This window comes from Zosterops lateralis (genome assembly GCF_965231275.1).
Source record: "Zosterops lateralis genome assembly, chromosome: 1".
NCBI classification, from domain to species: domain Eukaryota; kingdom Metazoa; phylum Chordata; class Aves; order Passeriformes; family Zosteropidae; genus Zosterops; species Zosterops lateralis.
In genome coordinates this window covers 37,031,218-37,048,429 of record NC_139762.1, presented here as the reverse complement: position 1 = coordinate 37,048,429, position 17,212 = coordinate 37,031,218, and the positions used below count along the sequence as shown (strand labels likewise).

Here is a 17,212-nt window from a genome sequence, read left to right as displayed (position 1 = left end):
TTCTTTTTATGCCTTTTCTCCTGTCACTGGGCATCAATGAAAATAGCCCATCTCTGGCCTCTTTGCACCCTCTCCTGAGGCATTTATATGAATTTATGAGATCCCCCTCACCATTCTTTTCTCCAGACCAAACAATCCCAGCTCTCACAGCATTTCTGTGTAGGACAGATGCTCCATCACCTTAGTGGCCCTTTGTTTGACTCTTCAGCACATGCATGCCTCCCTTGCACTGGGTTCCCCAGGACTGGACACAGCACTGCAGGTGTGGCCTCAGCAGTACTGAACAGAGAGGAAGGATCACCTCCCTCAAGTATACCTTATGTTATGATATAATCAAATATTATGTTTCTTTTTAGACTTTAAGCCACTGTCCTCACCAAAAAAAAAAAAAAAAAAAAGCAGAGGAAGTTTCCATTATGCTTGCTGAATTCACTGGCATATTATGATAAAAATGTAATGCCTGACAGTGGCAGTTTATCCATTTAAATGGGAAAAACATAGGAACAGACTCATGGTTTAACTTTTTCAGCCTACCTATCCTCTCTCACTTCTTTTTGAAATGTTTTATTTTCTAGAAAACATACATGGAAAACGGTTTTTTCCTCCAGAAAGAAGCAAGACAAGATTATGCCATAATACATTGCAGGATCAAAAGATATGAAATCCACTTACCAAAACTAATTCTTGTAGGCCTGAGAAAAAAATAGGATATCATCTGTTCTTAATTCTGCAGTATCCCAAAATGAATTAATTTCCCCCAGTTTAAGAAAATTTACCAGAAGAACAAACTGTCCATAAGTTCTCCATTAAAGAGTCTTCTATTTGTTCTTAATTCCTCATGAGTCAATATATGAGAAAAACTAGTTTGAAAACAGAGTAAATATAATAATCAGCAGCTCTCTTCCAAACTATGCACCCAAGGACAACTAACTCTTTCAAATCCAACAGTCACTTCTTGTCCCTTTCCTGATAATCTGGTTTTTGTAGCAAAATTATTTTCATAATTTTAAAACTAATGCTGATAGAATAAAGAACCATGAGAAAAGTGGACAAGTAAGGACATGCATATGAAATGAAAATATCTTCTATCTGAATAAGAAGCAAAAAATCTATCATCTGTGTGATAGACAGATAATAACCTATTAACTACCTACTAAAAAATTAGTAGTTAATAGGTTATTTCTGAAATGAGAACTATCAGTAGCAGTTCTAACAGCCAGATTTTTTTTCACACAGATGGAATCAAAAAGACAAACACTAAATTTAAAATTTATTGACAAAGAGAACTCCTGTTGGAAATATGGAATACATATGAGAAGTTGCTATGCATCTGACCTATTTTTATGCTTGCCCATAAACATTTCATTGGACTACATTAAAACAGGACAGAAAGCTACACGAACTCCTCTTCCTAAGTAGCTGTATTATTTTATGCTCTTATGAATACTGTGAGTCAGCCATTAGACATAATGGGATTAGTGAGAGGATACAAAAAGCTTCACCATTCATGCTCTCAACAAGAAATGCAGAAATCTTGACTTCACAGAAGCATTAAATTGTCATTATCAGAGCTTTTCAATCAATGCAAAACAGCTCATACTTTACAACATTTGGCACTGGAGTCTTGAGTACCGAAAATTAGACATTTGCTTTGTGGACTGAAAAAGCCCAGTATAAGCTAAGGTTATCATCTGCAGCTCTTTTTTTGGAAGCATAATTACAACCTTCCTGCTGTTATAAAACAGGGGGGGAAAAAGTGATAATAAGCAGCATAACTCTTTCTGAAGAAACTGTCCAAGCTATTCCCTAGCTATTCCCTATATTTTCCATGAATGCTTTGTTTTCAGTTTTTACAACAGACTAACAGCTACACAATCAGCAAAATTGTACAAAACAGCTACACTATTTCAATTCATCTCAAAAAACAGGATCTACAATTACTATAATTTATTAAACATGACAAAAACCATTACCTGGGCTACTTGCAATATTAAATGGCAATCAATGATGTATATTTTCCCTTAGATCTCTTCACCGCCAAACTATATCCATTTATTACCTAAATAAAGACAGTTCTATTCTGCAGACTGATAATGAAAGTAAGCAATACTGTAGAAAGCCAGAGCCAATAATGGAAACAGTGAGACACTGTGTATTATCACAGTTTAAATACTGCATTTGTGTTGCCAACTCTGAAATTTACTGTTTTAACACACATTATAACAATCTACCACTAAGACTGAGAAAGCTGTTGAAAGTCTAAGCAGCTACATACCTCACACCTCAATGATCTTTGCAAATGTGGGGGCAGCATTAATTCATACAGCTTCCAGAGTGCTTAGCTACTTCAGCTAGATCAAAGTTGTAGGATACCTACTATCTCTAATCTACTTACTGGAAAAACACACCCTTAATGCAAAAATTAACACAAGCCACTGTCTTTAACAGTTCTTTTCCTGCTGAAGCACCAGTTTAAGTCCAACATTCACTTTAGCTATCAGAAAAGATATAATAACTTTAAAAGTCGAAAAATGTAATGGTAACTTTATTTTAATATGAGCATTTGAAAGGAAACTTTGTCAAATGCTTTGGAAAATCTAACCAGGCTGATCTGCTGTGTCTATATGCTTTTTGACATCAAAGAACTCCAAGGGATTAATGTGCCCTTCATTTTATAAAAGCTGTATTGACTCTTCCTCAACATGACACATTTCTCCATGTTTCCTCTAATTTTCCTCTTCAAAACAGTTTCTACCCATTTTCACAGTACAGATGTCAGCCTGTCTGATCTGTAATTTCATCATCTTCCCTGGAAATCTCTTAAAACAGTGGTACCACACTAACAACTTTGATAGTCAGTTTCAAGTGAGAGAATATACACAACAATTAACAGTTTTGATATATCAACTCTTGAGATCTTTCAGAGCTCTTAAATAAGTATCTCTTCTTTCTGGTGTATTATTTTTCCAGTCTTTTGTCTTTCCTGTGCGATATCTTTTGTCAACATTTCACTTACAGATGAATTCTCTAGTCTTTCATAAAGAAGCATTTTATGTGAAACCTTCATCTGTAAAGGTATATGGATGCAAAAACTAAGTATTGTGGTTTTGCCTCTTTAGCTGAGGCTTTGTTTTAAACATTGATCAACTAGTGATCTTGCATAATGTTTGACTGACTTCTGTTTCTGCTTTTTCAGAAAAGAGGTTACTGTTATTTTTAAGTCGGTGTAGAAAATTTTTGAAATTCTTCACTGCCAGTTTTCTTTTATTTCTTATTTAACCATGGCAGGGTTAAATGTGGATCCTGTCTTCCCCATTTGCACATGACTTCAGCTATTTGGAAGATGCCTTCTTTTCATGAGAACTTTCTCCATTTTGTTCTCCCCATGTATTTTTGGATAAGTGGTACATATTTACTTCCAGCTCCCCAGGTGATATCTTTAGTGTCTCTGATGTCTGTTCTTTTGACTACTTCCTTTATCTTTTTGCTGTTTTATGTAGTTATGCTCTCAAGTATAAAAGCAAGGAATAACAGCTTTTCAATCTTCTGTGTAGAGCATTAAGTTCTCTTCTTCATAAACCAGATAATGCTAAGAGGAAAACTGTAACATGGAACACCCATGGAACTTGACTTCAAGGTCAAGTTCAAGTTCAAAATATAGACTATTTTAAAAATATAGACTATTTATTTAGTTTATGTCATTGCTGAAATTTCCAACTCTGTAACATAAAGTTAACTTCTGCATGGTTGCACCTGCAATTGAGTCAGTAGCTATAAAGAGTCAAAAATAAGGTAGTACTGCTCATCCCCAATGATATGGTGTTTTCCAATTTAATAGCATCACTCTACTTTAGTATCTCTCATTTTCATTATCTTACAAACCCCATCACCAATAAACACAGACCTGCTTCCAAGTCCCTCTCTAGTGTGTATATACAAAATCTATTAATCTTGTTTGATTTAATTTGAATCAAATATAGACCTATACCGCATTTTGTAGACATTCTGAATTACAAAATCACCTCAAAATTTAAAAAACCTTTAGAAACTTCCCCCAAAAACTGAAAAAAACCTCCCACAACTAGCAGCATTATCTAATTAGGATTTAATAACATCTAATCCTAATTCTTGTAGCAGCACTACTTCTTTTTCACACAGGTACAGTTATCTGCCTGTTCTGTGTTAGTTTTTCTCTTAGAAATAAATGCCTGCTTGCAAAGTTCAGAAAACCTTATCCTCAGCAGATGGGACAGTTCATCTTCCACTAAGGGCAGAGACAGTCAAGTTCTCAACAGTATCTGGCTTTACTTGTATGGTCCTCTAGCATATCTTTGCAGTGCTTTTATATTCATCACTGAATAATGCTGCAGACTTAGGGTGAGATAATTTTTTTTTCTCTTGCTATAGTATAACTTTTATATCTTAAAGATTATAAGACATTAAAAAAACATGCAATGGTGTGGAAGAGGCACTTGCCTTAACTCCAAGCTTCAGTCTGCAGCACTGATCAGTGATGGGTGTGATGACACCAACAGAGTGCATGCTGAAGTATCACATAAAGGAAGCTGAAGTTCATGAACAAGAGGGAAAAATAAAACATTGTTAAACAGTGAAAAGATGGTAGGGTGAAAAATACTCAGGAGCATGGAGAAGCTAAAGAAAAAATACACACCTAGCTATATTTGATTGTTATTATCCTAAGAAGATACTCCAGTTCCTATCACATGGATAGGAGGGTTTTTCAACTCATGACTACTACTAGCCTTGACCACTTAACAGCTCCTCCATTAACATAGCAGTGAATGCAGACAATTTAAGAAAGCACTATGTGATATTTGTTTAAAGATAAAACCCAAAGTATCTACTGATACACTATTTTTTTATCATTTACCTCATTGTTTCTTTAATAAAACCCATGTGACAATGAAGATACTCCTTCCTTTCCATGTGCCCCTGCAGTATCGCACTTATTTGCAATTATTTCAAGGTGGACTGACTGTCCTGCTATTAAGGTCTTGCATCCTTTCTCACTTGACAGAGCAACAAGTCCTTCAAGCTCTCCCAATGTAAACAAATTCTGAATAATTAAAATCTTGAATACTATTTTCTATGCTTATTGTCATTTTATGGAAAAGAGAGTATTTCTGACACAGCTTCATCAGCTAAAAATATAATAAACCTGAAATAATCACACTTTGAAAATGCCATTACATGTGCCACATTGAGAGGACAAACAAGGTAGTGACAGCCTACACATGCATTTATGATACAATCAAGGTTTGTTTCATAAACATTGAACTCTATTTTTGTTGTCCACATGATTTTATACAGTACTTGACACACTGGAAACACACACTTACATAATTCTGACCTATATTGAGGCCTAAGCCAGCAGAAAAAGACAAGTAGGTAATCGTTACTCTGACAGTGCATCTACCCTTTCTCAGTTCAGCATAATGAACTCTCATTATTAAGCAGAATTTTACACCCACATATTAATTAATCGTGACAAAAATATCCCCAAGTCAAAACTAATAAGGTAAGATTTGTCCCTTTGAGGGCTCATTATATTAATATACACCAAAATCATACAGCCCCCCCCACAATCTACACAACTGTCAGACTTGAAACATCTGCCACTGCAGCAAATACCAATATATGAACTAAACAGTGTCACATTTCTTCTCTCTTTGAGGAAAGGATGATACAGATGTCTCCCACTGTTTCACAATGTGCTTTCAGAAATAAGAGCATGGGAATATGTCTCCCATGGCTGACTTTACTTTCTAGCATACCCTACAGATTTTAATTGCCTAAAATCTTTTGTCAAACTGAACAGAGTATTGGCAAAACCCAAATGTCACAAATTGAAATGCATCTCATTATTTTAACTTATAACTTTTATTTGATTAAAGTAACCTTAAATTTACTTATCTTCAATATCATTTAGAGCTAGAAGCATTATCATACTCTTTGTTTGAAAGCGAGTATTTATATTTGAGGGACAAGAAGATGGAAAAATGCTTTTTTTGCCAGTAAAAAAAATGTTCTATTACTTTTACAACATGTATAAGTAAAGTATACACTTCTCAAGTACAGAAATATTCAAATCATGTATAGAATATAAGATACTTGTGGGAAAAAGCATATGTGAGATAAAAAGCAACTCAAACTTAGATTGGAAAGATTTCTGGAGTCAAAAGCCACCTTTGTCTAAGTTATATTCAAATTAAAAATTTATTCCAGATTTAGAACTAAGATTTTAAGTACCTAGAATAGCTTAATAGCTAAAAAGCTGCACCACCACATCAGAACCAACTGCAGGTAGAGACATCTCTATCAAGAAAACAGAATGTCTTTACATGTTGCAGCTGTAATCCCAACACTCAGGCTTGTTTACATCCTAATTATAGTGATACCCTGCAAGCCACCACTAAGAGGATATACACTATCTTCTTGTAGCTGTGCTATCATTCCAACCAGATTTTGTTGTATTTACGGCACCACTGAACTACATAAGCTCTGCCTAAATTGCTAATTATCAATGAGCAGTTTTTTGACTTTGGTTTAGCATAATTCTAAACCTACTTTTTCTTTAGAAAGCAGTTTACAAGATACATATGAAACTAGGATACTGATCAGTTTTTCTCCATTTTTTTTTTCTTGCAAGTGACTTGATGCTGCCAGGTGAGCATTTTTATTTTAGCACACAAAATAATTGCAAAATTATCATCACGTGAAAGAAAACATTACATAAATGAATAATTACACTCCACCAGATTATGTCAGTGGAAGTAAGGAAGACATTTCAAATCACACTCTTCTGCATCTTTTTTCCACATTTCAAATTAATGCAAAGCAGATATAAATTGGTATTTATTGGTGTATTAGTTCTTCCTTCCTTTTTTCTTGCCGACATGTTTAATTTCCAGTCTCTAAAGATAAAATATATGTATTTATTGAAACATAATGTCTGAAGTGAACATTACAGCCACTCACATGTGTAAAAATGGCTAATCAAATGACATCTGTAAGATGAAAAATAGAGAAAAGGAAACTAAAAGAGCACGTGTAGATTTTTACATGCCAAAGTGCTTATGAAACTATTATATCTAAAAGTAGTGCCTGATGTTTTTGTATTCTATGTTGAGCCAAAGCCAAAGTAAACCAAGGTCCGCAAAGTGGAAAATGTAAAGTAGTAAGAGGTTTATAGATATACAGTAAGTTTCAAACCACTGAAAAACAGGTAAATCAATACATCCTCTTCTTCATGTTAAATCCTCTTGATTTTAACCACTTTACCTTCTGAAGTGTACAAACGTGTTTACATGCAGTATATTAATAATGTCTATGTTTTACTCTGCAGGAAAATACTACCAATTGCTGTACATTCATGGGAATAACTTTCAAGCACAAGTAATGAAGCACGAAATAGGAAGTCACAGGTTAAAATTACTTTTGAAACAGGCACGGTATATTACATATATATTTTAAAAGTCTTTCAAACAGACAGTATATGACAACCATAAAAAACTACTCACCATTTCATATGCTGTTACAATCTTTTTCAAGACTTCTGGAACAATCCCTTGGAGCTCCATAGCTGGATACTGATCACTGAGATTCATTACTACCAAAGGTGTATTATCAGGCCCAACCAAGTGCATAGACACTGCCAAAATGCACTGCATAAGATTTGCTACAGGAGAGAGGCCACATAATTCTTTGAATGAAACTACTGCATTCTGCAAAAAGGAAAGAAAGAGTTTCCTCTACAGTTAATTATGAAATTTAAAGTCTTGTTATTTCAGGATAAAATACTTTACTGTTATACTTGAGCTACAATTACCACAGCTTTTCCCTGAAGAACTGGCATTTTTGAAACCAACCAAATATTACACATACATTTTACAAAAACTTTAAAAATTCAAGGAATGCAGTACATGCCACAGAAGGAAAAAACCCCATCTATTTAGAACAAGTCTATCTCCTCTCTATCATGGCTAAAATTAACTCTGGGAATAAACAGGTTCTAAAACATAGTGGTTATATATTTTGAAAAATTTTAAGACATTTTTTAAATGCCACCAAGAGAAAAAAAAATATTAGATGCTGAATGTACCAGTTGAGCAAAGTGAAGTAGAAGGAGGAATTCATCACATTTGTAACTACACTCCAGATGTGCTGTGGATCTGTAGGCTCCCATTTGGTGTGATTCACAAACCCAGCATTCTACTATTGATGTATTCCTATCATAGAGTCACACTTAAGTGAATTTTTTTATGTACTTTAACCTAAATACTGGCTATGTACTATTCCCTAAGATTTCTTACAGTCATATTTTATATCCAGTATGATAGAATATAAAGCCATAAGTTCGAACTTAAAGAAAGTTTACAGCACTGGAAATATAGTGTGATTCCAAATAGCCACTGACATTCCATGACGGGAACATTGCCAGCACTGTACAGAATTTAGGATTTTTGTACCAATTGAGAACTGGTAATCTATGGCAGGTCTGGAGTTTGTGTTCCTGTAGGAAATATAAACAAAAACATGGTCTATTTAAGTTACAAATGTGCTCAGTGCTCCTTTCTCTCATGTCACACCCAGGCAGAGTATCTGGTACAAATTTTCATTTTAATTCAAATCACTTCTCATCGTGCTGGCATGGTAGGATTCATTTGTGGACATGTCTCCTAGAAAGACATAATGCCAACCTTAACTCAAACAGGAATCAAATGTGAAATATTTTGCTGTCCCTTTATCAGACAAAATACCAAAGCAGATTTCCAAATATGTATGTACAGCATATTCATGCAAAATTATGTGAACACTAAATTGCACCTACCCAGTCACTTAGAGTGTACTTTTACTAAATGCCCAGGAAACAGAAATTTCTTTTATCAACTGATGTACACTTCAATGACACAATAATTACACAGCTCAAGAGACAGACATTGGGAAATCCATTCAAACAGATTTTGCTTGAGATAAGTACCACGGATAAGCCATTATGAACAACCATTTTACAAAGAGGTTAACGAGGACCCAGGGATTGTATATATTCATTAATGACAGGCAGGACAGGACTAACATGTACTACTACTATAAATCTTACCTTCGGACTTTCAACTCTATATCCAGAGACTATTCCTCATATTGTTAAGTAACATAAACATGTAGCATAACATCCAGTTCAATCACCCATATTATACTTTTATCAGTGATTAATACATAACAAGTTATGACATCAGCTTTTGTCATGGTAATATAGGAAGAAAAGAAACAAAAACGGCTATTCTTATACAGATTTAGAGGAACTACTAAACTTCCTGCTGCACATTTTCTTTTTTCCTCTAATTCCATCCTATATTAAAAAATCAAACTAACCAACTTTGCCCTTTATAATCTGGCTTCTGAGGATATTATGAGGATATAATGGTCATGAAAACCATTACAATTTATAACACAAAATTTCAGTAATATAGAAATTAAACAAATCTCACATTCCCTGACATAAATTGATACTTATTTTAATTGAGTTGTTTATTTGCTTTCATTAGCTGTAAAAACTCACACAGTTTAAATTGTGCCCATTATATAATCTGTTAGCAAAGTTAAGAAAAACTAATCTTCCCTCATATGCCGAAAATAACTTCTCAATCGCATTTTGACATAATGATAAATGTAGATGATAGTACATCTTTCAAACTGACAATACATAAAACATCTTCTAATATCTCATGTTCAAAGAAACCCTACTGTACAATCTGTTTTTGATTGTATCATTATACTGTGCATAACGCAGCATGCACATTCAGGAGTTTAATGTAGCTACACAAAATTCTAAGTTTTCACTGCTTCCTCAGCTCAGTTCTTCCTTGAAAAGTATCTTAAAATACAGTATTCTTCATATGATAGAATTCTAGCCTTCAATAGGTTAACTACAGGTAAAGTCCATTTTACACGCAGCCTGTAGTTTGAAACGTTTATGAGTCAAAGTATCATCTCTGTATTTTTTTTAATTATCTTTTAAAAGAGTGAATTTATATACCAAGTGGAAAGGGAGAGCTGCATAATGATGTACTAATTTCTTCTTTCATGTAAAATTAGCTTTAAAATTATATTACTATTAGAATATCTTTAATGTAAGATTATTCATTAAAGAAATTCATATACACTGATGTGCCTTTAAAATCCAAAATCAGGTTTCAGACATTTCCTTTAATGTCTTTTTCCTTAAAACTGTATAACACCAAGAGGATTTGATAGGTCTGTCCATTTGAAATTATGATTCTCAATTTTGTTGATCACTGCTAGTATTCCATCGGAAGTACATAAATAGTTAAAAGTTTTACTAAATGGAATGTAACTTTAAAACTCAAATTTATTACATTTCTAAAAGGGGTTATTTACCTGGAATCTGCAAGTAACACTTTTTGAAGTGAGATCTCTTGGCTTTCACAAAACAAAGCACTTTAGACTGCACTTTTTCCCTAAATTCAATGTGTTTACTAACATGAAATTTAAAGTAGGACAACTTCTATAAGATGCCCTCTAATACCTTAGTGCTAATGCCATGTATTTCTAACATAACTAGGAAGAATCATGGAAAGCAAATGGAACTTTCTTTAAAGTATTACCTTCAATTTGAGACGAAAGAAAAAACATAACTTTGGTGAAACTGTTAACATTTTTAGACATACAAGTAAGGTCTCTGATAAGCATTAAAGCCTCCCTTTCCAATCTGTTGAATATTCTTCCCACACTTCTACTTAATTTTTTTAACTAAAATATTGCCATAGTTTCTTCTAGTGTATTTCTAGTATTCGTTCAAAGACATAGGATGAGTCAACAGGGTTGAGTCCTAGCACTGGAGTCATATTTCCGGTTCATATTCAACAAAATACACGTGTGCATGCAAAGTTTCATCAGGAGGCCTAAAAGACTGCTCTGACATGATCCATTCTTAGAGTTGGTCAGAATGAGACTCAAACAGTTCAACATACAGGACACTTAAAAAAGCTGGTGTTACATATGCATCATAATACAAAGGTACACATATGAACCAATAAATTGATTATAAAACTGTACCTGCATATTTTCTCTCAAATCCGTAGCATCCCGAATAGGTTGGAGGGCATTCTTGAATACTTCATCTATTGCTTTAATCCATAATGTTCTCATAGAAGCATATTCCCTGGATTTCTTGCCCTTCCTCACAGAGAGGCCCCTCTTATGAGGTTTCCCACCACCCCTTCGATTAGTAATGGCCACATGCACAAACAAGGAAGCATGAGCTAAACTTTCACCAGTCAATGACTGCAGAGGAACGTGCCGATACCCAGTCTGGAGACACTCAAAGGGAATAGTGTATTGCCCAATAAACTCGTCCCCAATGTAATCATCATCCAGAACTACGAAACGCACCATAGCTAGCTCTGGTAAATTTATTTGAAATTCAAAGCTCTCATCAAAAATTGGATTATCCCCATTCTGATGCATAGTTTTCGTCCTTTGCTCAGCACAGTCAGCAGGGATTCCATGTATTTCAACATAGACATAAGGATCCACAACATCACCTTTGGCACCTGATCCTTTGGGTTTAGGGAAGTTTTGCCCACTAATGATTTTAATATGAAGCAGCTGAGGCGAAACTCCAGGCACGGTGTCTTTTGTATTTGCACTAAAGAAGGAAACTTCTTCTCTCATGATGGCAGGACGAAGGACATAGCCACAGTTCCCATTTTGTCGAAACCAACCGATGTTAAGGTCCATCATTAAGCCAGGCGTTTGAAAGTTCATTGCTACTATCTGACAACCACATTTCCAAAAGTCTTGGGGATTCATGTTACTAGAGTCAATCCTCATGGGACTGGGGAAAACCCTCGCAAGAAAACGCTTGTTATAATTTACAAAGTCTCCTGGGTTTTCATTGGCATATTTGCTAGCAAGCACTTCGTTAAAAGAGCACACTTCCCAGTACTTCTGGAGCTGAAATGAAACTTGAAACTCTTTGAACTGAACTGATTTACATATGCTTACCAACTCAGAGAGATCTTTGCAGAGCTGGAATCGTTTCCCTGTCACTGAGTTTTGCTGTTCCACCCCCTCTTTCGCCACTCTCTGTGACATTTCTGCTCCTTCATCTTCATCTGTAACATCTCCCTCTAGTCCAGAACAATTAGCAGAAAGCTTCTTTGCTTTAATTAGTATTTTCCCTTTTAGTGATTCCGGTGATGGAAGATAAGACTCTTCAATGTTTGGAGACTGCGTATGTAGTTTGTCCCCTAAAATTTTCTTCATGTGCTGTACCATCACCTTCTGCTGCTTAATAGAACAATGATTTTCTAAACACAAAATAAGAGGGTATTCTGAAGCAAAAAAGGCATACTTGTTAATAATGTCAATCACGCTACGGAAGACAATTTGCGATGTCATTGTATGCCCTGTGTAAATCACAGGCTCATTATCTGGACCATCCCACACATCCAGTTCAACACTTCGACACCCCATTTTTAGAGCACGAATGTAACCCGTGATGTCAGAAGGCCCTCGAAACTGATCCTCTATCAAGTATGTATTGTGAGATGAGTTTATAAAATAATGAGATAAAGGTTGTTTCATATCTTGACAAACTTTTTTATGCTCTGGATCAAATATGTGGCAGTCTGGTGAAGTAAGGTAATTCGTAAACCCATCTATAGAAAGACAACCCTTCTCCTGGCCCTCTTTGGCTGGCTCATATTTCTGAATAATTTCAAGGCTTATTTCTTCTGTGACCTGTGCCATACCCTGCTCTGCTTCCAAAAACATCATGAGGTCCTTGGTATCTAGAAATTCTTTATTGCTTGAAAACTGAACTAACAGGAAATAGATTTCAGGTCTGGTACAAAGCTCATGAAAAACTTCAATAAATTCTTCTTTTGTTACTTCAGTACCAGTTTTTTCCCTGGATCTATGTAACTCCTTGAATTTTAATTCAATTTTATTAGTTTTTAAACCAGGGTTTAAGTCCTTTATAAATTGTACAGCATTACATAGGGGTATATGTCCCAAATTATCCACATCTGATTCACTGAACATTTGTGACAGCCACGAAGTCCGCATATTATCTTGAGTAGTCCCTAGCATATCTAAAGTATGTTTTCCATAAGAAATCAGGTATCTTAAGCCAGTAACCCAAATATTTGCAACGTCTGCTGAGTTAGCAACCAGATCTAGTGACTCATAATTTTCACCATATATAATTGAAAATGCACAGTCTTCCGATATCTGGTCATAGATCCCATTACTGCGAAAGATATCCGTATTTTTTCCCGTTCTCACTTCTTTGATCGATTTGATATCAATCTTTGCTTTTTCAGAATCCTTTTTCGAAGGCTCCCAGCGCAGAGACTGCATATCAGCATCCAAAAGGAAGTATCGGTGATACACCCTGGAGTTGGACCGGACCTTTTTGAGCTCAGAGCCTTCCACCATGGCGTTGATGCAGTCGCTTGCACTGCTGATCTTCTTCTCTGTGGGCATGCTGCTGAAGGACACGGTCTTCTTCCTTTCTCGCTTCTGTTTCGTACCATCCTGGTAAAACAAGGGGGCAGGGGGAAGAAAAAAATGATCTATCAGTACGATTTTGCTCAACATTGAAATAGGTTTCTAACTTAAAACTGAAAGTTCATCAAGTAGTTTGATAAAGTCTGCATGACGACCAGTAAGATGGAAATTCCCACTGGCACCATCACAATGAAAATATTAATAATGCCTTAATATTTGCTCTTGCTTCAATAAGTAATCTTCCAGAGTTTATTTTTAGTACTTTTGATGGACACAAAATTTTTAAAAAACAAGTTTTGAATGCTAACAAAATAATAATGCTGTATTATTGTATATACGTATGTGCATTTTATTTTATGAGTTGTACCCTACTTAGAGAGAGAACAGGTTCTAAAGTCAAGGCAGTAGGAAGCAAGCTTTTCTCTGAGTCCTTATACAGTCCTACAGATACTTGCCAAACTTGTCAGTACAGAATATAATGCTTTAATACCATGCTGACAAGGTCCTTGTGAACACCAGAGAAATATTAATACACAATTAATTATATAAAATCCATAGGACATGGCCCTAACTACATAAAATCCATAGGACATGGCCCTAATCTAAGCATACAGGACATTAACAGCACTTCTTTATGCAAAGCTTCCTTCACCAGTGCACCCATTCACGTTCTTCCTGCAGGCTGCCCAGAGCACTCACACATCCCTCCTCTTAGCAGTAAAATACCCATGACAGTCTAAAGAAGCTGCACTGAAGCACAAGGAACAGGACTGGAGCAGATGTAGCTCTGCAAGTTCTGAGTTTCAGAAAATACAGCAGTGACTCAGAAAGGAACTTCTGAGATGGTTGAAGTTTAACTGTTTCTGAAGAACCTTTGTGTCATTAGAAAGAACTTGAATAGAAGATCTGGTCAGGAAGGGAAGCAAAAGTGATTCACCATTGCTCTTAAAGCAATGAGATCACCCAGAGGTCTTGTTCTACTAGAGAAAGCTTAGGTATATAAGGATATATAAGCATAAAAAAGGAAGGGAAAGGTAATTAAGCTACCTTTATTGTATCCATTTGTATTAATTAAAACAAGTGCAAATAAATTAGCAACACATGACATAAGTACAATCAATTTCATAAGAACTTAAGAATTTTAGAAATTTGTGTGTTTTCATTATCTGCATTTTCTGAGACTGAAAAATGTTAGGATTTTTTTTTTCTGAAAGCAATGTGTCTTGAGAAGGTAACTTTAGTCTGAAATAACACATTAAGAATATTTTTATATTAGATACCTTAATTAGAAGTGTTCTTCTTATTACCAGCACAGTGCAAAAAATTACTTCTCCAGCTTTATTTAAAAAAAAAAAAAGTTTATATTCTCTGAAATAGTTTTCCATTTGAACTATGTTCCAGTGCAAATCAGCATTGCTTAAATGGCAGAAAGGAAAGTGAAAGAAAATTTTTAACGATTGCTGTGCTGAACAGATGTTCAAATAAAACCCATCCATTACAAACTTCATTTCAAGCTCAGTGCACATGTGCTGTATGTTTAATTTCATTAAATTAAAAATGCAGAGTCCTGGTTTTGTAATTTAGTTTATAAACATCTGAGAAGTCTTTCATTGAAAACAATGATTAGTAAAGTGAGCAGTCTTTATATTTGCCGTTCCATGTTTGAGAAAATTAATCAACCATACTATTCTTGCACTTTTAATGACAGCAGAATTTGCTTTGTTCAAATTCTCAAGAGACCAGTAAAAGCGAATAACCCTGCAGAGGACTGCTTCATTCCCAACTGCAGATCAAACACCTGCAATGGATACTGCACAGGGTTGACTCTCGGAATCTCATTACATGTAGTTTAGGCATAAGGATTGTTTTCAAACAACAGCAAATTTCCTTAACTTTAAAAAAAAAAATTCAAGTGTGATTTTTGTTTACAGAAGTTTTTGTTCTATTTTTAGCCTAGCTTGTTTGTCTACCTATTTATGTCTCCTAAATGAAAAAGTGGCAAAAGACAGTCCCGCATAAATGAGCAATGACATTTCTGCCTGGTACTTCAGGGCTTGGAATTAAGCATTTTGAAACTCCTTAATGCTCCAGATTTCTCAGTCACAGACCTTCCTCAAACTGTTGAGTGAGAGACAGCTGATAGATAACCTCGTGACACCAGAACCATCAAGACCCAGCAAGTGTTACGTTGCCTGACCATGATCAGCAGAAAGGTCTACACCTTTCTCTATGCTCAGGACTGTATCTGATCCAAGTCACCAAATGTAAACAAGCCCATCTCAAGGCAATTCCATTGCCAGCTCTGGCTACTTAAAGTTTGAACTGGAGTCCATGCATGTGGATCAGAGGTACAATTCAATATATCACCTGGTGAAGGAAGATAGATTATTTTGCCTCCCTGCCAGATGAATATGCAGCCAGTTCAGCAGTACTCTTCATTTTTGGAGGGTAAAATTCTAACCACACAGATTATATAAAGCCAGCACCACAGTGTGAAATACTATGAAACCATTCTGAGCTCCAAAACCCTTCATAAGGTTTTGCTTCACCAGAGATCAATAATCCTGAACTACCAGATTGCCTGTCCAAGTCCCCATCCTGACAGAAACATGGCAGTCATGATCAATTGGTGTGATCAGAGTAACTTCAAGGATATTTTACCAAAGATATTACTGAGAAGTATTCACCTGTCTGAACCACCCACTTGTCTGAAAAGACACACACAAGAAAATCTCACTCCACAAGCTGAGAATGCAATTGAATAGAGCACAGAGCACAAACTGTGTGAAACTCATTTGTAAGCCTTGGCAATAGTCTGGCATGGAGGAGACAGATTTATTCTGCTGTAAGATGTGGAGGATTTCACCCCAAAAGTGAGGTGGCATTCACGAACTGGGTCAAGTCTCTCATGGCCTTAGGTCTGCCTTGAATCAAAAAGAATGGCACATCAAAAAACTGCACATATCTGAACAAACACAGGAGTGATTTCTTGGCATTCATGAGACTTACAAGGTTCTTGCTGTAGAACATGCTCAAAGTGACACTGACTCTGTAGTGCAGATACATAATTCAGTCCAAGGCAGCAGCTACAAATTTTGTGCTGAAACAACTTTCAGTCATTCTAGGATCTCTCACACAATGCAGACCATGTCAATCTTCAGTTTATAACATGTCCTGTCATCATTACAGGATTTCCCCTAAAGACTGACTGTGCTTCATAAGACTTAATTACTGAAACCAGAACAACCACCTCATCAATACATTTCCTTATACTATTCATGCCCCAGCCAAGGTCACCTGCAAGACGTTTTGAGGAATAGACAAGACCACAGACAAAACTGTTTGGCAACATTGCTCATAATCACTACAAGCAACCACACAAAGAGTTTAGCTTATCCAGGAGATCCTAGCAACAGAAAGCAAAGCATCTAGCAGTTTAAAAAACAGAAATAATCCCAGCTGTCACCTGTGGCACTTAAGAGACAGACACAGCTGGAGAAAATGGATTAAAAGCACAAGGAGAGAAGAATATATCCATGATAACTTTTTTTTATTCCTCTCAAGGTACCAACAAAGAAATTGCTGTGTGATAAGACAGCACTATCCACAAAATAGAATTCTGGAGACAACAGAGAATCTTGAATCAGACATTGAG

At 35.6% G+C, this 17,212-nt stretch overlaps 1 protein-coding gene across 1 annotated transcript in view; it reads right to left on the bottom strand.

Annotated features, from left to right (window-relative positions):
• PLCL2 (phospholipase C like 2) overlaps positions 1 to 17,212 on the bottom strand; it is a gene marked incomplete at its 5' end in the record, with an annotated part of 97,472 nt that overhangs the window by 30,971 nt on the left and 49,289 nt on the right. Inside the window, 2 exons of the mRNA XM_083862672.1 lie at positions 7,542 to 7,745; positions 11,098 to 13,584. Coding sequence (XP_083718798.1) covers positions 7,542 to 7,745; positions 11,098 to 13,584 — 2,691 coding nt within the window. The remainder of the gene's footprint in view (positions 1 to 7,541; positions 7,746 to 11,097; positions 13,585 to 17,212) is intronic.